At 36.7% G+C, this 23,192-nt stretch overlaps 1 protein-coding gene across 2 annotated transcripts in view; it reads right to left on the bottom strand.

The window, feature by feature from the left end:
- The window catches only part of LOC127525115 (pro-neuregulin-3, membrane-bound isoform), a 321,866-nt gene that overhangs the window by 109,121 nt on the left and 189,553 nt on the right, over positions 1-23,192 (bottom strand). For both annotated transcript variants that reach the window (XM_051917400.1, XM_051917401.1), the window contains exon 2: positions 4,351-4,480. In XM_051917400.1, coding sequence (XP_051773360.1) covers positions 4,351-4,480 — 130 coding nt within the window. The remainder of the gene's footprint in view (positions 1-4,350; positions 4,481-23,192) is intronic.

Raw genomic sequence — 23,192 nt, 5'->3', positions numbered from 1 at the left:
AACCAGGGTTAGGAGCTTCTACGTCGGTGTTATTCACCTATCATTTCCATCTGGTTTTAGGGATAAGTTATGGGTAGGTTTATTTTTAGGATTAGGTATTGGGTTAGGACAAAATTTTCAGACAGGAACGTTGTTCCAGGAGCATGTCTTACATGGCAAAATCACGGTAGCCCAATATGGCTTTATATCAGCATGGCTGTGATTTGGCTGTAGGCAATCACAGAGGTGCTGATATAGAGCCATGCTGCATGACTGCTAGTGCGTTACCCCCGTTACAGAGACATCAGAGCCAGCGGCAAATGTCAGAGAGACAACTACATTCTTGCCTGTGAAGGATCTAAGGATTCGCAATAGTAACCTGTGTGTGTTACTTCAAGAGAGCAACCATACATCTTTGTATTTTATTCTCTTTGTTTTTTTTTATGATTTAATTTTATAATCATTTACAATCATTAGTCATTTATTTAGTTGTCATTAAATTTATTATTCACTTATGGTATTTTATGTTTTTAGATTTTATATTACTTATTTTACTTATTTCCTTGCTTTTGCGACACTTGCTATTGTTATTTAATTTTATGATTGTGTGGTTTCAAGGGATGTGTGTTTTCATAAGTAAAAGATAAGAGAATATCTCCATCTTCAAGGTTTTTAATGTCACAAGATGATGTTATGAGGCAGTACTTTTCCATTGCTTTTGCTTTGGTATAATAACACTTTTTGGATTTGTACTGGATATCTCCCAGGATATCTTCTGGCAAGGATTCGGTAACTGGGGTCACATCTGATATCTGATATTTCTGACATGGAGATTCATCCGATCTAACATTTTGGCATTGTAAGCACAATCTATCTCCTTAAACCCTTAAAACTACATTTTGTGACACAACAACAGCAGCATTTCAAAAATTATAGTGGGCTTTCTCCTCCGCCATTGATGCTAGCTGGGAGAAAAGTGATACAAACGGTGAACAGTGCTGGTGATATATCAGCACTCCTGGAAAGTCTCTCAGCCAATCATATTTGAGGACAAAAACTGACTGTTTTATATATGTACGTTAAATTAGTACTTTAGTAAAACTTAATATTAATGTGATCAAATTAACACTTTGAGACCCCCATATGGTGCTAATTGGCTCTGAATTTTGTGGTGTATTTTGAGTTTGTCAACTTGTGTCATTAGGTGCTCCAACAACTGCTAAAACACATTGTTGGGTTTCTGGGTTATGATGCACAACCATGCACACTATGTAATCACATAGCTGTAAGCCCTCACATCCTCCTGTTCCTGTATATTGTGTTTATAGACCAGATGAGGCAGCTCAACGAAAAATCCACACACTCCATGAATCTAGGTCAACAGACAAAAAGGGGTTGTTTTACTTGGTGCAGCCAAAGAAACAGGATTCTCTACCTGCCATGCCTCTTTTTCACACATGCACAAACACAGTTATTTTAATCATTTGTTATCCTCGTAGTGAGCAGCATCTACCGGTCGCCATCTTGTCCCTATTTTAAAAAAGTTGTGACTCTCCTTCTCTTTCCATCCGTCTGCTAAACTCTGGCTAACCCCAAACACTCCTGTTTTGTCTGTGTTGTTAAGGTAGGCTAACTGATTAAATATTTCAAAGAGAACCCATTAAACATATAAAACTGTTTAATAAAAATAATGCAAAATGACAAAGGAACTATTTATTGATTTATAGGGTTTACGCTGACTCTTTTGCATCAATTTCTTTCAAATCTTTGCAACATTAATTTATTATGGTGAATAAAAAAAAAATAAAAAAAAAATATATATATATATATTTATTTTTTTACCCCCCCAATTCAATGTCGACCAGTGGATCTCAACATTTTTGGCTTCAAGGCCCTTCTATTGTCCCCCCCTCCCAATCTCTATAGCCTATAATTTCTTTTTTGAGCTTGGCATAACTAGAAAAATGTATATTCATTATAAGATAACTAAATAATAATAATAAATATCTTGATTTTTAGGTGTTTTAGCTTATTTACATGCTTATTTTGTCTTTTAAATCATTTTAAGTCATCTTGAGGCCCCCTTGGAAGTTTGTTGAGACCCCCTGTTTGAGAACCACTGATTTAGACTATATTAAGTCAAGTCACCTTTATTTATATAGCACTTTTTACAATGCAGATTGTGTCAAAGCAGCTTTATAGTGATAACAGGAAAATAATTTTGGCTGCACAGCAGCTCTAGAGGAAAATGGTGTCATTGTCCAGCTTAAGTAAGTTCAGTGTTGATTCATTACATTGTAAAAATCATTAGTTATTAATTTAGTTCATTTATCTATTCAGCAGCTCTGGAGAAAACAGTGATGTCATCATCCAGCTCAGTTCAATTCACATTCAATGTTGTCAATGCAGGCAGATCAAAATCACTGTTGAATATCAAGTGTCCCCAACTAAGCAAGCCAGAGGTGACAGCTGCAAAGAACCCAAACTCCATCAGATGACAAAAATGGAGAAAAAAAATCTTGAGAGAAACCAGGCTCAGTCGGGCTATTATGTAGCAATTTAAAAATTTTTTTTATAAAGTTACCAGCTAAGTGCAGAGTAACATTTTCCATACTCACCAACCACTTTTAACTTGAATTTGATGCTTGGTGGGTGTTAATTTTGGACCCTGGCTCTATGCCATGGTGGCCAGTTGTGTTATAGACTCATACATTATTGGAGCAAACTGTCTGTCCATGGTACTTAGCTTAGCTTTTAGATCTTAGAACACAATGGTACCCTTACAGTGATAGCACTTTAGCAATTTGGTGAGTGAAAGTGACAGGTTGCCTAGCTCAAACATAACGCTTTGTGCTCAATGAAGAGCCAGTAAATGTAAAATGCAACATATAACCATCTAATGTAAAATGCATAATGGGTTATAGAAATTTGATTTTTGATGCAGCTCTGCATATCTAATTTTAATAATAAAAACAAACAAACAAACAAACAACACAAACTACATTGTCACACTGTGCTAAAATAGGATCAGGGCAGGGCAGTCAGGATTTTTATTTAGATATAATGACTAAATGGAACATAGGCCATTATTCAATCATTATATCTATAAAAATCAGGGTGCACTTACCAAACACCATTAAATCTATTAATAAAATAACAAGACTCTTTGGCTGAAGTAGATGCATTCGCTGGAAAAAAATGATTAATGATGGTCTGGAGGAAACAGCAGTATAGTGTCTCAAAAATACATCTAAAGCAACACAAATCTTCAATGCTGTTCACATAGACTCAACAATTCTTATAGCACAACTCAGTGCTTGTTACTTCCTGTTTCAGTTATTTCAAGGCTAAAAGCCTAGTTCTATACAACCGTAAACAATTCATGCATGCAAAATACTTGAAATATCAACAAAGAGTGGCATTCAGTACAAACTATGCGGTATACTTAGCTTTATGTACATGATTAAAATGCCTTGAAAAGCGCTGCAATGCAAATAGATTTAGTAGCTTTATCCTTTCTATAGAATCCACATTTTCCAGTGAATTGATCCTTTGAGAGCATCACAACCTTGCTTTGAGGACCAGACAGATGCATGGATGTCCATGGCTTTAAGTTGGGAGGGAAGGGTGTTCTGGGAATTAATCAGAGCCAGAACATTTGAACTAGCTAAGCTTCAGTCAAATAAATGGGCCACCTAAAACAACACCACCAATTACCACTGATTAAAATGAGGACACTGCTCCTTCTTGGCTCTTCAGTTTCAAACATGCAATGCCTCTGTGTTCCATTAGGCAAATGAGGAAAAGACTGCTCATGCAAAACCTCTGGCAGTGAACCCTCACATCCAGGAGATGTTATTTGAAATGGTGCTCATGCTTCGTACAAAAGGTGAACACGTCAGTGTCAGAAATTCTCTGCCTCCATTTTGTGAATCCTATTTTTAACCTTGGAAAAAAAGCCCAGAGAGCCGAAACAAGCCTCTAATGAACTTCTGCAAAGTGCCACTTTTAATTAGCAGAGAAGGGACCTTAGACAGCTCTCAGGCTATGACAAAGCTGTCATCGTTAGCATGACTAAGAGCTTCATGCAACAGCGAGAGTCCCAGAGAGGAGGGCAATGAGACACGAGAGTGGAAAAAGGATGCGGAAGAGGAGAGAGAGAGAAAGGAAAGGGTGAAAAGAAAATGAGAGACAGAGAGAGATTTACTGACAGATATTTCCAGAAGGATCATTCTCTCAGAAAATGGGACATGGAATTGTCATCGGTCTGAAACCGTAGAGCCTCCCATCCATAGTGATTCCATTTATTTCTTGAGTGAACAGTAGACCGAACCTTTCCCTCCAACGCAGAAACAGGAAGTGAAGCCATACCTGCAGTGTTTGTGTGGGCCGCTCAGGGTCTCGATGACAAAGCACTCCCCGTCATTCAGGCAATAGGCCAGGTCTTTCTCCTGACACGGCTTGAAATGCTCTGATTTCAAAGGCGGAAGAGTTGGTGATGCTAAAGGATAAAGAAGAAAAGGAAAATTATGTCATGTAACAGACAAATATGAGCTAGGTGAGTAAAAGGTTAGGTGAGCGAGTCGAAAAAAGTGACTAAATGTCATAATTTGGAGGATAATGCCACATATTTTTTGTTATTAATTAAAGGCATAATACACCACATCTCATTTCAAACCTTTGACTTTCTTCTACAGAACACAAAAGAAGACATTTTTAAAAATGCCTCAGTGATTTTGTTTTGGACCCCACTGACTTTCATTTTATATGGACAAAAACAGTTAAACATACTGTTAAACACCCTGACATCCCCTCTGTTTATAACCCCCCCAAAAAACCCACTTTGAAGCAATATCAAAGATAACCAGATAACCACCAGATAATGCAAGAGTTCTCATCCATAGCTCTCTGAAACAAGCAACCGAATTCACCTTACAATGCCGACTACAGCTTCTTGTAACTGACAGGGATGGGCCTGTTGTACAGTGTGTATGATTTTGGTTTGCTCCTCATCCATTACTGAAGGAAGATAGACGAGAACAATAAAGTAATCACTCTCTCCGGCTTCTTAGAACTAATACAGGAGTCTACTATTTGGGAAAAAAAAACACTTTGTGATTAATGATGTTAAGTTCACGTTGCTAAAGCCAACATAATAAGGTAACCTTGCACTTATTACAGTCCTCACAACATGTGCAAGCGTATCGGCTGAAAATCTGTAAACTAATAATATGTCTGAGAGACTTTGACTGACGTTAGTATTTTAAAAACACCGGAAATAAAGAACATTTGAATGGTTTCCATGGTTAGAGACCATAAAGTGAGAGGAGGAGGGCACTGTATGTTTAGGTGGACAAAGGTCGCCTCATATAACGAACAAACAAGATTTACCAAAACTTACCAAAAGAACATGGTCAATTACACTAAATCATTTTCTGGAAAATATATTATGTACAATGTGTTATGTATAAGCTCCAATTTCCATTTCAATTAACTCCTCAGTTAAACTGCTTAAATTTTTAACCCTGATTTGAACAAAAATTTCCAGGTTTCATAATTCTCAATATCACCACCAATTCATAAACCCAACCTACCACTACTGTAAGTATATTCAACTTTATCCACATAAATACAGTACACTCACAACAAGCGCTATATATTAGTAAATCTCAACTGCTTGATTGTTTATATCACTGCAAAATGTTAACTATAACATTGCCCAGCGACATATTTAAAGTTGGATATATATAGTATGTCCAGTTCTACCCTCATACAATACACTGACACTTATAGAAACTATAAAGCAAATCTCAACTGCTATCTATCGTTGTGAAATTTTGACTATATTATTACCCAGAAATATATCTAAAATTGCATATATAGTACATCCAACTTTATCCGCATACCCAGTGTACTCTTGTAAAGCACTATACTGTATACCAAACAGCAAATCTCAACGGTTCAATTGTTTATATTGTCATGAAATGTAAACTATGTTATCACCCAGCTGTATTCTGCTAAATGCGAGGTATCAAGATATTAAGACATAATAAACATCAACATCATGATTTTCTGTAAAGCTGCCTTGAAACAGAGTGTATTGTGAAAAGTGCTATATAAATAAACCCGACTTTTTTCTTTGCATTCATTCAAATTACACTTGTATGTGTCAATTAAACAAATTAATTAAAAGATATCAATATTTGGTTAGAAAAGCCTCCATTTGCAGATAATGATTGCAGAGTAGGAGAAAACGTAAACGTTGAAGATTGAATTGCTTATTATGGAACTTATGCATGGGTCAAGGAGCATGATTAATTGCATTTTTATATAATTGTAATATATAAATAAACAATTAACAAAATTAACGTTAATTTTGCATGATTCTTTTGCAGTCACTAATAACTTTGTATGAGTATCAGCTGTGGGTGATGACATAATGACATGCTCATTAATTTACAAAATATTCACCAGTTCTTCTGAGGCTAATTTGGCATGCGTTCAGGGCGCCAGGTAATAGAACGCCCCCGAGGAGGATCTTAGAACCTTAATAAATATAACTATAAAGGTTTTTAATAAAAACTAAATTCATTTTCCAATAATTGCATCTGGCTGCATTGCCAGACCTTTTGACAAACTGCTGTCGAAATCAATGCAAAGCACTTGTGCTTTGTGTTCAAAGCAAAAAGGGTTGTGCAGTGGACAAGATCTCTATTAGTCATCCTTCAGAACACTGATGATATTGATAACAGCTTAGTAGTCCATCAGCTTCATTACTGAGTCCTTTCCTTGGGATTCACAGGGGCTGTTTTTTTTCCAGACTGTCAGTTTCCTCTGTCAGGAGGTGAGATAGGGCCAAGTGTCTAAGAGATTGGAGATGTACTCAGACCCTGACATCCCCTCTGTCTTAGTTTGTTTCCGTGGGACGAGGCAGGTGTGGGGTGTTAAGGGATGGGATTCCCCAGGGCCAAGCACTGATGCCGTCTCTCAGATGTGACATTCCCCCAGAGTGCCTGGCGGCTTGACATACAGTGAAGGTCACAGAGAATCGATTAGCTCAGAAACAGCAATACAGAGAGCACAGGGGACAGACAGAAGTGCGGACAACACTCTCAGAGTTAGCTGATGATTTATGTGTCTCACTGAGATGAAAGCTTAAAGGGATAGTTCACCCAAAATTCTGAATTCAGTCATCATTTACACACCCTCAAGTCGTTCCAAACCGATATGCATTCCTTTCATCTGCTGAACACAAAAGAAGCTATTCTGAGGTATGTTGATAATAAAACAGCTTTGGTTCCCACTGAATTCCATTGTATTTTTTTGTCCACACAATGGAAGTCAACGGGGACCGAAACTGTTTAGTTAACATTTTCATACAGGTTTGGAACATGAGGGTGAGTAAATGAAGACAGAGGTCTTATTTTTGGGTGAACTATCACTGAAATGACTTAATGTCATATTAGAACTGAACCCCCGTATATATATGTACAGTGAAAATTATCATATTTTTGAATCAACATTACGCCCATAACACTGCATAAGCCGGCAGATCGCGGCTAAAGGCGTTTACATGAAGAGCAAAATCAGAGTAACAGGCAATCTAGCTTATGAACCGATTTTGTTTAAACCATTTATGATCTTTACCAGCTACAAGAACACCATTTGAAGCATTTAAAATGTAAGGCATTTAAAATGAATCATACTCGTCATTAGAACTTGTGTAAACACAGTGTAAGGCTTTGAAAAGCAACTCAAGTATTCTGTAAGGACCTAGTATCCATGATTCTGTTTCAGTGTCCAGTGCTTTGTAAAGCTGAGCCACTAGATCTTCCCGTTCTGTCAACAAATGCATCAAAGCGTGTGATATCAGAGAAGCAAGTCAACAAAACAGCTGCTTATCTATGAATACTCATATCTGGCGAAATGTCAAATCTCTGATGGAGCTTCAGCAATCCAGCAGCGGAGATTCACTGATACAAATCTTTTAAAAAAAAGATCACAGTTTACAAGCTGAGGCTTCAATAATTTGTTTTATCATAGACGTGATGTAGTCAATAGCTAAGCTCCACTGGCCGTGTCCTCATAGATTTGAATTCCCTCATTACAGAGCACTTGTTGTTGGCTAGAAATGTCAGCCAATACTGACAATCTCTCTCTGGCTGTCTTACTATCGCACCCATCTCTCTCCCTGCATTTCTCATCTAAATGCAGAGGTCAATGGCAATTTCCTGTAAGCAAAAGAAGACCACCTTTCACGCCATAGTTCAGCAGGCTACCCTGTGCTTGTGGTCCCTCTGTTGGCTGACAAGCTCAGGGCTTTATTTCTCTGGCCAGTCATTTACAACAGCCCTCAAGTCCCACCGTAGCACAATGTTCTGGTCTACAGCCATGCCAAGGTGCAAGTACAGAGCAAAGCCAATAGGGAAAAACACAGGGAATAAGTGACAGGAATGATGGATGTCACCAGAGGAAGAGGTATTCAGTGGAAAACAATACAGCAGCAATGGAACCTGGGAACATGTTTTCCCACAGGAAGGAAAAATCATAAATGAGATCTTTTTAATATATTTTTCTCTGAGATGGCAACAAGATTAAATGGAGACTTTTGCTTCTCCTGTCCCTCAGAGAAAACTTACTTATAACAACAACTATTATTATTATTATTATTATTATTTATCTCAGTTGTTTCTTGGTTTCAGAAGAGCAATGTCTCAACTGTTGTCAGATTTTCCAAGAACCCAAAGTTAGATCTCTAAGATCCCAAAAATCAGAGATTTTAATACCATCTCAAACATGCATAATCACATTTTTACAAAACCAATTTATTCTGTAATATCCAGACTGTCCTCACCGAGGGGCACTAGGGGGTACTAGGGGGTCTGTAAAATATAAGGAAAATGATGTTAAAGGGATAGTTCACTCAAAAAATTAAAATTATTCCATGATTTACTCACCCTCAAGCCATAGGTGTATAAGACGAGGTGTATAGTTTCTTTCAGACAAACACAGTCGGAGATATATAACGCGTACATCATGGCATTGTGTACTACGTCGAGGGAAGTTAATGCTTTTTGAACATACGTCAAATGTATATGGCTGTCGTGCTGGAAGCTTGTTATTTTACTTTATAGTGTTTTAAATAAGGATACTTGTGTTACACAAACGCATTGATTCGCATTGAACGCATTTATTAACCCCCTGGAGTCGTATGGATTCATTTTTTTTTTTATGGATAGATGCATTTTTTTTGTCTTCAGAATTTGGGCCCCCATTCACAACCATTATAAACCTTGGAAGACTATGGATATTTTTAAATATATCTCTGATTGTGTTTGTCTGAAAGAAAATAATCATATACACCTAAGATGGCTTGAGGGTGAGTAAATCATGGGATAATTTTCATTTTTGGGTGAACTATCACCCACTTGATATGAAATACAATTAACATATTTGATAATATTAATAATTAATTTTGCTGTCTAACTGGTCAGAAATTATAACTATGCTATTCAATAGACAACATAATTTTTATCAGCAAGAAGAAAACAAATCTGCATAATGTAAATAAATATTTATTCATTTTAAATATATATATTAAATATATTGCTATATATCCTAATCATTTTTAACACTTAATAAATACTTTATTGAGCTCATTGGTTCTACATCAATGTAACACATTGTTTAAATTAATACATTTTTAGCTAACTGCATTATTTGTATATGTACATTTCTGAAATTACATAATTTGGACACAGTCCCCTCTGATAACAGATCACTCTAAATTGTAATGTTGACATGCATTTCCTGTAAAGCTGCTTTGAAACTATATGTATCGTGAAAAGCGCTATACAAATAAATGTGAATTGAATTGAATATATTATATTTATTATACCATATTACATGATTTTTTTTCTTAAATATATATTTTTTATTTATTAAATATTTATTAAAAAAGCAGTAGCTGCCATGTAAAATGATCCTCTCACTGTTACGTGAGATATGTATGAATGCATGTCCTGCCTTATCCTGTACAGTACCTGTATGATAGCCACACCCAGGCGCCTGATACGCATATCGGCACACAATATGATGTAGGACTGATGATAGCGGCCTCACACAGAGTTATTTAATAAAGATAGCAAGTCTCCTTCACTCCCTCCTCTTATGCAACATCATTTATCTGCACAATAAAATCTGTTAAGCACCCAGCATCCTATCAGGCATAAAGGCTGACCACAGCCAGTGTGGTACATATGTATCACGGTGTATCCGTGTCTGCGTGTGTAGCCCTGTGGTGAAGCACACTTCTTCCTGCTTTATATTCTGATCAATTGCAGTCATGCAGTGGAGTAAAAGCGATCGATAGACGGCATGCAGGCAAAGCTGATACACCAAAGGATACAGAGCTATGTATACAGAGCACAGTTAACCAACAGAGAGAGAGAGAGACAGGGAAAGAGAGAATGCATTATATTCCTGAAAATTATGGCTCCAAACGTGATTTGGTCTAAAGAAATATAGTGATTATTTTCTATTTGAACCACAATGTGATTATGCATGCATTTCATGTTGTTGCCACAAAAACACATTGAAACCACAAGTGTGTGCAAAAATTACAAAATTAGCAAGCAATGACTTGTCCTTTTTTCCCCCAATCCTGCACAATAGAAACTTTTAAGACCTTTTAGGAGAGTAAAAAATTGAATATAGACTCAAATCTCTTTTTTTCACACCTCAGTTATGACAATCCTATTCAACATAAACATTATATTATTTTAAAATAATACTATTTATTTATTTATCTCTCAATCCTTTATTTTTATCTTTAGTAAGGGACAGTGACCTTGTAAAAACCGCACAAGGTCATATCATTATTCTGATTTTACTGCAATTAATTGTGCAGCCTTAATTACACTAATGATTTATAATACATATTTTTCCAACTCTAAATTCAAATTTGATCAATGTTAATACACTAATCAATATTAGTGTGCCAAGTTGCTATGTTGCCTGGAAACTGCAAACAACCTACAGTCACTGTCTAATCGCAGATAATTCTGATCATTATGTACACTATTTATTCAACATTGGTTTTTGTTATCTATTGTTGTTGCCGGCGTTTTAAATTAAACTATAACCCACCAGTCTGTGAGTTACAGTACGGTGATTTTATCATGTTTTGTGTCAATGCTAATAACACCCCTATCCGTCATAAAATCACTGTATAATGCAAAGCCTCTTGTGGCTTATTGCTTTTACATCACCCAGTGCCTAGAAATGGCGTCTATCTCCTCCGCACACACACACACTCTCACTCACAATGGATGCTGTGAGTCGGGTGTGTGCCGTGCACTGCTGCATTGCAGATGTTTGGAATGGCAGTGGAAGTCTCTGCTGTGACGGAGGACTTCAACATGCGCTGATTAAACTGACAAACGTCTCACATGACACGTGGAGCGTCTGCACGACTGAAAGAGAGAACTCTTATGTGAGGAAAATTAGCCGCTGCTAATGTGATCTTTTATAACATAAAGAGTCTTATGTTACTTTGGCTGGCATCTCAATAGCTTCAGCCATCAGCTTTTTGTGGGCAGACAGTCTTATGTGTCCAGCTGCTTTTGGACAAGAAAATGGATCTCTCTGTGCATTATGAAAACACCCTTTTTTCACAGTGCATCTCAAATGCCTGCTCTCTCTCTTTCTATAGCTCTCCAGAACTCAGAGCTGGCGTTCGTCCAGTCTAAACATTACCCTCTTTTCATACATTCTATCCCCTATCACTCGCTCTCTGTCCATTCATCCATCCATGCCATGCTCTCCTGGCCCTGATCCAGTTCTAACAGTGTGTTCTGTCTTGATTAGCATTTGGGGTAAATATCCACAACTCCTGTCCCACAGCTAAAGAGCATAAGCCTCTTTAACAAACAAACATGCCAGACAGTGTATAAAGCACTCATCTATAGGTGCCAGGATGAAAGCAAAGCTGTTGGGACCTCAACCTTTCAGTCCTCTCTCTCTCTCTCGCTGTCCCACTTACAGTGGTTCTGTCTATTTTATCTGCTGGCTTTGTCACACTTGGCTTTCAACATAAAGCATAGAATTAGACAACCTCTCACGAGAAAAGCTTGACTATACATTTTTGTGAAGATTGAAATATGTAGCCCCAGGTATAAATCGCAGTAGTTTCCAGGTAAAATATTTACTAGAAGTGTGTTGCAAGATTTAAAAAGTTGAACATACCTCCAAACATTCCACTGACTTGACCATACAGTAGCGGAGAAAAGTGATGTCCAGAGCAGATATCTGTACAATATTTGCTTTTTATGACACATCAGGTTCTATTAAACAATCAAAATGTTTTGTATTGGGAAGAAGAATACACTAAACTTTACTGTATTATGCAAAAAAAGGCATAGAAAAACAAAAAGCTAACAGGAAATGAAGCATACATTGACTACAATGTAATCAGTTATTAAAGGGTTAGTTCACCTAAAAATGAAAATTCTGTCATTAATTACTCACCCTCAGGTTGTTCCAAACCCTTAAGACTTTTGTTCATCTCTGAAACACAAATTAAGATTTTTTTTAATGAGATCTGACAGCATTCCGTCCCTCCATAGACTGCCTTCACAACTTGAACTTTGACGCTTAAAAAAGTTCATAAAGAGATCGTAAAATTAATGTTACGCAGCACGTTTGAGCTTCCAGAATTCCAGAATTGTTCTCACACGTTCAGGTTCGATTGAGCTTCTGCTTATGTTCGCTGATCAATGTTTATACGTGAGTAAAAGCCTAAATTAAATCATCATAAAAAGCAATCAAGTCTCTTCAGAAAATTTGGATTAAACCACTCAATTCATATGGATTTAGTCAAACGCTTTATGAAATTTTTGAAGCGTCAAAGTTTTAATCGTGTAGGCAGTCTTTGGAGGGACAGAAAGCTCTCAGATTTCATCAAAAAGATCTTCATTTGCGTTCTGCGTTCTGCATTTGCGGAACGACATGAGGGTTAGTAATTAATGACAGAATTTTCATTTTTGGGTGAACTAACCCTTTAAGTTCTTCCCAAAGTTGAGCTTCATTGGAAGACCTGCATGACTTATCACAATTTAGGTTTATAATTTCCCAATGGTTTTCAGTGGCTTTAATGTCAGGGGACTGAGGAGGCCACTTAAAAACTTCAAAATGCTGAGCATGAACACTTTCATTGCACATAACTTTGATGCATGCGCGGTGTGTTTGGGATCGTTATCATGTTGGTAAATACACATTTGCTCTCCAAACTTGGCTACATTGTGTTCAGCAGAATCTTTAAGTATTGGTCTAAGTGCCAGCGACTTTGTAGATCCTTCCAACACCTGCCGCAAACATGCATCCCCAATACCATTATGTTTCCCCTGCTTAATGGCACCACGCATGCATTTGGTATTAAAACACTCCAGTGGTCTCCTACGAACATACCTGACACCATCCAATGCTAGGTTCTTAAATTTTGACTCATCAGACTGCAGAACGCGGCTCAAATCTTCCACACTCCAGTCCTTACTTTTTCTGGCAAATGCAAGGTGCTTTTTTGCAGTAGATAAAATGAATAAATGGTTTCCTTACTGGTACACAACCTCTCAATACAGCCTCTTGTAGCCGTTGGCTCACAGTTCAAGATGAAATTGGAGGTCTCATTCAGGTCTTTAGAAGATGTTTTGAAGTGGTCCCACATTCAGGTGATTTTTATCCTTCTGTCAAAATGTTCACTGGTCTTCCATGACCAGCCATAGCACTTTACATTCTGCATGGCAGTGGTCTCACTGTGCTTTGAAAAAAATCTGTGGACATTGTGACCATTTACATCATGCACATGAGCAATATCCAAAACCGACTGACCAGATTTAGCCATTTTAACAATTTCCCACTTGGTTACAGAGGACAGCTCATTCCATCTGGCCATTTTCACTAAAACCCACAGAATAACATCTAATAATATAGCTAATTACACTACCTTTCAAAAGTTTGGGGTTGGTTATGTTTTAATGTTTTTGAAAGAAGCCTTTTATGCTCAACTGTATTTATTTGATCAAAAACAGTAAAATTGTTCTATAAAATTTTCTATAAATTTAAAAGCTGAATTTTTAGCATCATTACTCCAGTCTTTAGTGTCACATGATCCTTCAGAAATCATTCTAATATGCTGATTTGCTGGTCAAGAAACATTTCTTGTTATTATTATCAATGTTAAAAACAGTTGTGCTGCTTATGTTTTTGTCGAAACCGTGATACATTTTTTAGTATTATTTGATGAATAGAAAGTTAAAAAGAACAGTATTTATTTGAAATAGAAATAATTTGTAACATTATAAATGTCTTTTACTCTCAGTTTTGATCAATATAATGCACATTTGATGAATAAAATTATTCATTAAAAAAAAAAAAAACTAAATTTTGAGTGGTAACGTAAGTAGATTTTAATTAGGCCCTACTTAATTGTATATGTATTCAGACATTTCATTAAGAAACCTTATTGATTTGTACTGTACCTGCAGCAATGTATGGACAGACCAATGCATAGTCACGTTTTCCCCACGAGACCAGGTACAAATTATAATAAATGCACAAAAATACACACACCACATGTGCTCTTTGTTGGACTGACTAAGCAATCCTGGACACAAAAATGGTGTCTGAATCCAGAGAAATCCTGGCCGTTATTTCAGGAGTGGGACAGAATTAGGACCTCAGGCCCCGTGCCCTTATCTAAACCTAAATGCGTAATTCATCTCCTCCCTGAAAGAGGACGACATCACCTTTCATTTGAAGAGCGTGGTAAGTGGTACTTGTGACTAATGCTGAGATACTGTTGTGATAGACACAGTTGTAAGCGAAGAGCAAACCAAACTGTACACCTCTGAAAGAAAATGTCCTATCTCTGGAGTATGATGTGTGCTCTCTAAATGTCACACAGTGTGCTCTATGCACACAGAGACAGGTGGCACTGCAAATGATTTGCTTTGTGAGGGAAACTGGGAGCTTTTAAAGGGGAAACACTCCTGATAATTAAACCACAGATTGTTGGATAAAGTGCATTCTCAGAGCATCAAATATTCTCTACTATCCAATAATGGGAATTTCCACTGTGCATTACACCAAATGGTTAATCAAGACAAAACATTAAAATAGTGAATTGTATGCCAGCTGTAATTTCACCCTCCCCAAAAGATCATTTTCCTTGTTAAGAGTCAATATAATGTCACATGTTTATTTGTTTGTGCCCACTGGATAGCATTACTTTTAATGCCTGCTGCAATTTACAATTAGCATCACCTTCAGTACTGGTGTTAAAGATTACTATTCATGCTATTTTACTGGTCCCCCAATAGACATCAACTTATTCTACTTACCCTAACACCTAACCCTAACCTAACAGTCTACTAATACTCTATTGAGAGTTAGTTGACATGTAGTTGACAAGTTACTTATAGTTAGTAGAATGTCTAAAGTGGACAGTCGAAATAATGTGTAACTCAATATTGTGAAATATTATCACAGTTTAAAATTTCAGCAGACATTACCCCAGTTTTCAGTGTCACATGATCCTTCAGAATAACTGTACTATGCTCAAGAGACATTTATTACGAACAATGTTGAAAACAGTTGCTTGCTTAATATTTTTGTGAAAACTCTGATACTTTTTTCCGGATTCTTTGATGAAAACAGTTAAATTTGAGAATTTAATTTTTTTTTAACTTATCTTTTAACTAACTTACTTTTTAATCGTAGTTTGTGTGTGTATACTGTATATATTTATAAACAAATATTTGAGCGACTATTTTTTGTAATTTCAGAAAAACTTGCACTTGTTCACTCATAATGCATTGATGAGCAATCATTAAAAGTTCAACATCACCTGCATGAGTCACGAGTTCTCAGAAACCCTGTCAATACTCCATTTACTGGAATCTCTCACTAAACGCAACATTGATTATTCAGACAGACGCCTGGTTGGGGGTGACAATTCACTTCTTTACAAATATTGAGATTGAGACTTACTCCCAAACAACCACTCAACCACACAAAAAGCCTTTACTATTACTAATGCATCATAAATTCACAGTAATTTATAATATTGGCTCAAGAGCGTTTGAATACTAGTTATTTTCACACAACCATTGAAAACTGGGTAAGCATCCAGACATTTTTATGTTTATTTTAGGATCAATATTTCAGTTCGTTTGATGGTATTTTTTTTATACAGGACAGATTGATCCGTTGTGAATCTTCTCTCTAGAGAAACACACAGACTCGCCTTTATCAGACTGAAAGAGTGTCAGTGTCTGTGTAAAAGCAGAAATCCATCCTATCATCCGCTAAAAATCCTCTTACGTCATATCTGGAATATAGGTACAAGATGACGTCCTATAGACAGCATATCAATTGTGATCCTTCTCCACCTATCCATCTCTTCCTGCTCTCAGCACAAAGCATATATCACTGTGATTTCCAGGTAGGACAAAATACAGTGGCCTGTCACCATTCATAACAGGCAACACCCTTAAGGAATCTTTCAACACACGTTCACAATGACTTCTTCACCTTCCCGAAAGCATCATCAAAAATGACAGACGAATCTGTCTGTTTGAGCACATATCCTTCTAGAGGCTATAAGCTCTTGGTTGAGCAATCATTGAGGACTTTATTCGGCTGGAAACACGTAGAAATGTAAACAGAATCTGTCGTATACATGCAGCTGGAGTTTTTACATCCATGCGTGGGAAGAATGACTGCTGTGAATGTGTCCGACTGTGCTGACATGTGAGACGTCTGCGGACGTCAGCCTGGGGGCACATGATGAAATCATCCTAACAAATTTGAGAGCAAACAGTTTCATTTCATCACCTCCATAGTCCTTCCTGAATTCCCTCATGGTTGTGTTGGCTGTCTTCGCATGTGAGCAATAGCGTGAATTTCTTAATTAAGCTCAAGAGGAAGTCATTACTTTTGGGACAATTACAGCTCTGTACTTACTGCCATTACCTAAGTCTCTCAACGTATTTGATAATGAAAGGAAGAAAATTATGAGAGAAAATAAGAGAATGTGTTTTCTCTCACACTCTGTATTCACTTTGGTTTCTAACCGGTTTTGTGTAAGCACAAGGAATACAGATCTTTCCGATGGTAAAGTGGGACAAGCATTCTAGGGCTCTTCTGATTAAGGATAGGAAGTGACACATGGAGAGGTACTTGCTGTGTTGTGTGCTAGATGATGATTTGTATTGGCAAACACAAGTACTAGGGGAAAAAGCTCTGCTGCTGAAGGAAAACCGTTGTTTCCCAATGTGTAAAAACATTGGGAAACAATGTTCAGTCCATTGAAGTGCATTCTGGGATATGTTCTCAGAGGAGCAGCAGAGGGAGGGCTAGTGAGCTCAAAGGATTCTGTTTTCTCAGAAAAGCAGCAATCCAATAACGGGCCGGCAGTACAATATATGATCATGATTCTGTATTTTGACCCTATTTAATCATTCTCTGGTTTGAATGTGATATGCACTGATGGCCTTCCCTATACAAGTTCAAGATAAATCTGGATTCACTGAAAAATCAAATAGAGTGCAATGAAATCCTAAAACAATGGGTTGAAGGCTGTGATTAAAAATTCAGAAGGTGGTTGTGTAAAAACAAATACAAAGCAATGTAGGTCAGACCTACTATCATGCTCCAGCAAAACGTCACTGATGGTCTTATTTCAGAGGATTCCATTAGTTCACCCACTGCTAAACTAGATTTCTGTCAACATTGAAACTTGTGTGATTTTCTGTCTTCCTGTGGATATCAAAATGAGTTTTTTGCTTTTGAAATAATGTCCACACCATAAAAGTATCATAAAAGTAGTCCATTCTACTTGTGTGCTATATTTCAAGTCCTCTGAAGTCATACTATAACTTTATGTGAGGAACCGAATGGCATTTAAGTTAATATACACTGATGAATGTTCCCACATTCACAATTTTTCCGTGACAGGATGCATTTTACCAGGGTTGATGCTATGTAAAATGCCATTGTGTGTATATACTGACGAACTATAAAGTGCACAACTGAATTTCATTGAATGTGATTTGAGAGCCATTGTGGAAAATTTTCAGCACTTACATTTTTATTCTGTTTCTGCACACAAAATTATATACAGTACACTACTGTTTAAAAGGTCCAGAATAAAAGTCATTACAGTGACATTTTATGGCCTGACAGTCCTACAATGGCATTCAGTGGTAGATAAAGTACCGGAAAGCCATACTTACGTAAAAGTATAGATATCCTACCAGAAAATGACTTTGGTAGAAGTTAAAGTCACTGTTTAGAACATTACTTGAGTAAAAGTTTTAAAGTATGTGGAATTTATTGTACTTTTTAAAATGTAAAAGTATTTTTTTATATATTAAATGTACTTAAGTATTGAAAGTAAAAGTACAAGTACATGTAAAATACAAAAGGAGCAAAAAAAATATTAAAAATTGTTCTATACACAGTTTTAGCAGCAAGATTATGTTCAGTTTTAACTGTTTCTTTTCTTTTCTTTGAATTAAAAAAAAGGCAAAATGTTTATAAAAATATTAATATATGAATTATACCTTGATCATTCATGTTAATTCATAGTGCATCATAATCGTTACATTACACCACTGATGCATTACAACAGCATCAGAAAAAAGAACTCCATTCTATGGTAGTGTTTGTTAAATCTGCTTATCACAAGGCTAATCACAATACACAATGTTCATTTTTCTTAGCGAGTTCAGTGTCTGGGCAAAATGAGGTAACAAATTATATCATAAGTATTAAACAAGAGCCAATTGCCAAATACCTCTGCCAAACGTCCTCTTCCCCTAAACGTGAAAAGCCATTTAACAACTTCAAACAATCTCAAGCATGAGCTGCTTCATTCTTGATAACGCTGAGATGAAATCATTTTTCTCTCGATTAGATTTTCTTTCTACTCTCATTCTGCGTAAGAGACTGGATGGAGGCTGACATCTTTTATGCTTTCTAAGTTTCTCCCTCATGAGGCCTGATTCTTGCATGAAGGAAACAGAATCCTTTAATGCAATGGCTTCATTACACAGAATTATGAATCTATCAGAAAATGTGATCAAAACAAACTTAATTAGATAGCACATTTTTAAGAACTTCCGAAGTACTACTAATCCCAAGAGAAGATAAAAAAATTATACCTATCCTTTTCGACAGTATCTGAAAAAGGAAACTTAAATAATAATAAATGGTTCAAGTAATGGTAAGGAGTGCGTCTGCATCAGTTCACTTTATTTGCGCGGTCTACTAGTTATGACAAGGGAGCCTCTGTTTCTATGCGTCACACTGGCAAAGGATAGCATAAAACAACAAAGGCACCCAGGAAGCAGAGACCTGAAACAGGACATGGCTGGCGGGGAATTAGGAACGACAGCTGTGTACCATCACTTCCTGCCAACATGCCTTAAAAAAGATGTTTACTGAGCCTGAAGTTCTTCGGGAAACAAGCTGTTTGTTGTGTTTTCATTTTGCAGTATTCTAGTTGAATCAGAGGAGGAATTGACGGGGTCTCCCATCACTCAATGATCATCTTGACTTGTCTCACTGAAGGGTCACTCTTACTAACTTTTCCCGAGCAACCTCTAAACTCCAAGAATGGGGGTGCTGTCAAACCGCTGCACTCAGTGTCCATCTCATTCTCAACCACTGAACCTGTAATGCAATACGACTTACACATACAGAAACAGCCATGCATGCACACACACACATACATGGATTTATTTTGCTATATAAATTGGTTGTCAAAAGTACCGACTTTGGTACCAAGTTGGTACTGAAATTTTTAAAAATGTGATGTTACCAGCATTTCCTCCTAGCATTTTGAGCGCTGTTGACACCTCTGATTGGCCATTGTTTTCACACGCTCAACAGAAATGTCTGTGATTGGCTACGATGATCAACGCTTTAAAAATATGTTGTAAACAGACATCTTTGACGTTCTTCACCGAGCGCTTACACAGGTACACACCGGTCAGCGGATCTGACTGCTTTCAAATGCTCCCGTGTGTATCTGTGTAAGCGCTCTGTGAAGTGAAGAGCATCAAAGATGTCCATTTACAACATGGTTTTGAAGAGTTGATCACTGTAGCCAATCACAGACATTTCTGTTGAGAAACACAATGGCCAATCAGAGGTGTTTAAGAATCTGCTCAACAGCGTTCAAAATGCTAGGGGGAAATGCTGGTATCGTCAAATTTTTAAAAATTTCAGTACTGAGTCGGTACTTTTGACAACCATAAAATGGGGACATTCCATTGACTTCTATTGTTTTTTTTTCTTCTTCTTCTTTTTTTTTTTTTTTTTTTTTAAATACAGCTAGTTCACAATAATATAAAAAAAAACCTATCCCAAAACCTAACCCTACCAGAAAACTTTCTGCATTTTTACAACAATAATAGTTATTTACTATATTTTTTATTTCATTTTTACAAATGAGGACACCCGCAAAAAGAGATTTTGTCAGATTTAGCTCACTTCTGGATATTTTCACACTGTAAAAAATTATATTAAGTAAAGAATGCTGAAAACAATAATTGTAATTGTTGGTTTACTTACCATTTAAACTGTAAATTTCAGAACCTTTCAGAAGCAATACATCTTGATGCAGCTTTTTCTATTACGACATATAAGCACAGCGTTCTAATAATACACTTAAAAAAAAATAGGCTTAAACAACAAGAACAACAAACAATAGTTTTGTGGTTCAGTTCCATTCACCATCTTTCCAACATGTAGTGGGGCAAAAAGAAAATAATAGTCACATTGACTGTTTGTTGGTGTTATTTACACAGCTGTTATTGATTTTGTCACATTTGTGATGTCAGGATGAGTTTGTTTGAAAACGGTCAGTTAGGTGACTGCAACCCTTGCTGTGATTCATATACCAAGTTTTATTTTACTATTTTCTATTACGTTGCCAAGTTTACTCTACTGAGTTTCATTGTAAAAATGATACAATTTTAAAAATAAGATATAGAAATATAAATATATAAATCGAAAGTCCCCACCACCAAAGTGTTGCACATGATAACAGATCAAGACTTAAAATAATGAAGTAAATTAACTTAAATCACTTCAGAAATGACCGTAGCCTTCAGAAGTTTTTTTTTTTGTTTTTGTATTTTGTGTCAGATATGATGGTGGGTTGCGTCAGCTCTCCTCTGCCGTTTTCTTTATCATGGTGCTGGGATGATTTAAGTGCAGAAGATACAGAGAGTAGTATTTCTAAAGGAAGCCCATAGGGAACTCAAGAGCGCATGCCTGTCTTTGTACCAGCTGGCAGTTCAGGGCTCAGAGAACAAAACAGGGCTAAAGAGAGCCGAGCTGCGCCTAGAATCATAACAAGCAGTCAATAACCATTATAAGCTGATAACATTCCCCATGTCCTCTGTGACGGATGTCTTTTTTGAACAGGGAGCCATACGGGGACACAACAGGAGCACAGAGTGCGGCAACAAATATAACAGGTCCAAGGAGAGCGGGTCCAAATGGACCTTAGTATTGTGGTGTGACTTTGTTAACTGTGGGTCAAATAGAAAGACCAGCTTAAAGTCCTTAAAATAAACTGTTCAACAAAGTTGAATTCTACACAAGTCCTGCACATTTCTGCAAAAGTGTTTCTTTTTTTTTTTCATTCTTTCTTTTTTTCTTTGATTAAATTTTAAATAGAAAGCAAAAACAGCACATTATGCAACAGGTAAAACATGTTCTGTCCTATTGTACACACAATTGCACGGAAAATATATATTTCGCAGTGCTGTAGAATTCTCACTTTTGGCTGAACTGTTCCTTTAATTATTTAACGGGTTAGTTCACCCAAAAATGAAATTTCCATCATTAATTACTCACTCTCATGTCATTCCACACCTGTAAGACCTTCGTTCATCTTCGGAACACAAATTAAGATATTTTTGATGAAATTCGAGAGGTTTTTTTTTTTATCCCCCATAGAAAGCAACGTAATTACCACAATCAAGGTCCAGAAAAGTAGTAAAGACATAAAAATAGTCAATGTGTTATGTGACTATAGTGGTTCACCCTTAATGTTATGAAGTGACAAGAATACTTTTTGTGTGCAAAAACAAAACAAAAATAAAGACTTTATTCAACAATTTATTCTCTACCCTGTCATTCTCCCACGCTGTTTGCGTTGTATAGACAGTGTAGTGCTTCTAGGTTCTGTGTCAGAACGCCAGCTCATTATTGCCATTTCATTTTTCCATTATTGAAATTTCATTTTTTGGTTGAACTAACCCTTTAAAGTGTAATGAAACCCCTAATTTTAATCACAATTATTATTCAAGTTATCACCATAGTTTTGAAATATATAACAACACATCCAGTGATGATCACATATTTTAAACCCAGAAGAAAATAATCCAAATATTTCAGAAATTGGTATATTTCTCATTAAAATGAACATGCTTTCCATCTACTAATGTCTCAAAAAACACGTTTAAGTGTTTCATGATGGTGTGTAGTCTTCATAACACTCTAACTTCTCTAATTAGCACAACAGAGCCTTGATTAACACATGGAAAAAGAAAGAACACATTGACGCAAACAGCTCGCACACTAAAACACACATGAATGCTGACAGATTAAAATGGGATGGCAAAATGAAGAGAGTGACAACGAGAGACAGAGACTATAATTATACTTATAATAACTTATTTCTGTAGACATTAAACTATGCAAAAACAAGAGCCAAGTGAAAAAGAGAAAGCCAGAGGAGAGGTGAAAGATGGTTAGAAGGGTGTAGGGGGGATAAGAAAAAGCACACACACACACACACACACACACACACACACACACACACACAAAGAGAGCCACCTTAAATGTGCACACAGCATACCCTTTAAACCATCTTCTCCCCTGGGGATGCAAGTTATTTATTTTCCCAGCATTCCTATCATCAAATCTCTCTGTGAGCAAAGCCTGAGAAAAATTACCTCTAAATAATTCCAATGGTCTGCCATAGAAAGGTTAATGAAGCAATTAAAAGTCTCTTTGGAGAATTAAGAGGAAAGAGAAATCAAGTGTGATCAAACAGAAGTCAGCAGACTCCACTTCCTGTTGCCGTATCAGGCCACAGGTACACATTTATGCCTGCTGTGTAGGGACATGAAATG

This window comes from Ctenopharyngodon idella, chromosome 13 (assembly GCF_019924925.1).
Source record: "Ctenopharyngodon idella isolate HZGC_01 chromosome 13, HZGC01, whole genome shotgun sequence".
Classification (NCBI taxonomy): Eukaryota; Metazoa; Chordata; class Actinopteri; order Cypriniformes; family Xenocyprididae; genus Ctenopharyngodon; species Ctenopharyngodon idella.
This window is presented reverse-complemented; position numbering and strand designations above follow the sequence as displayed.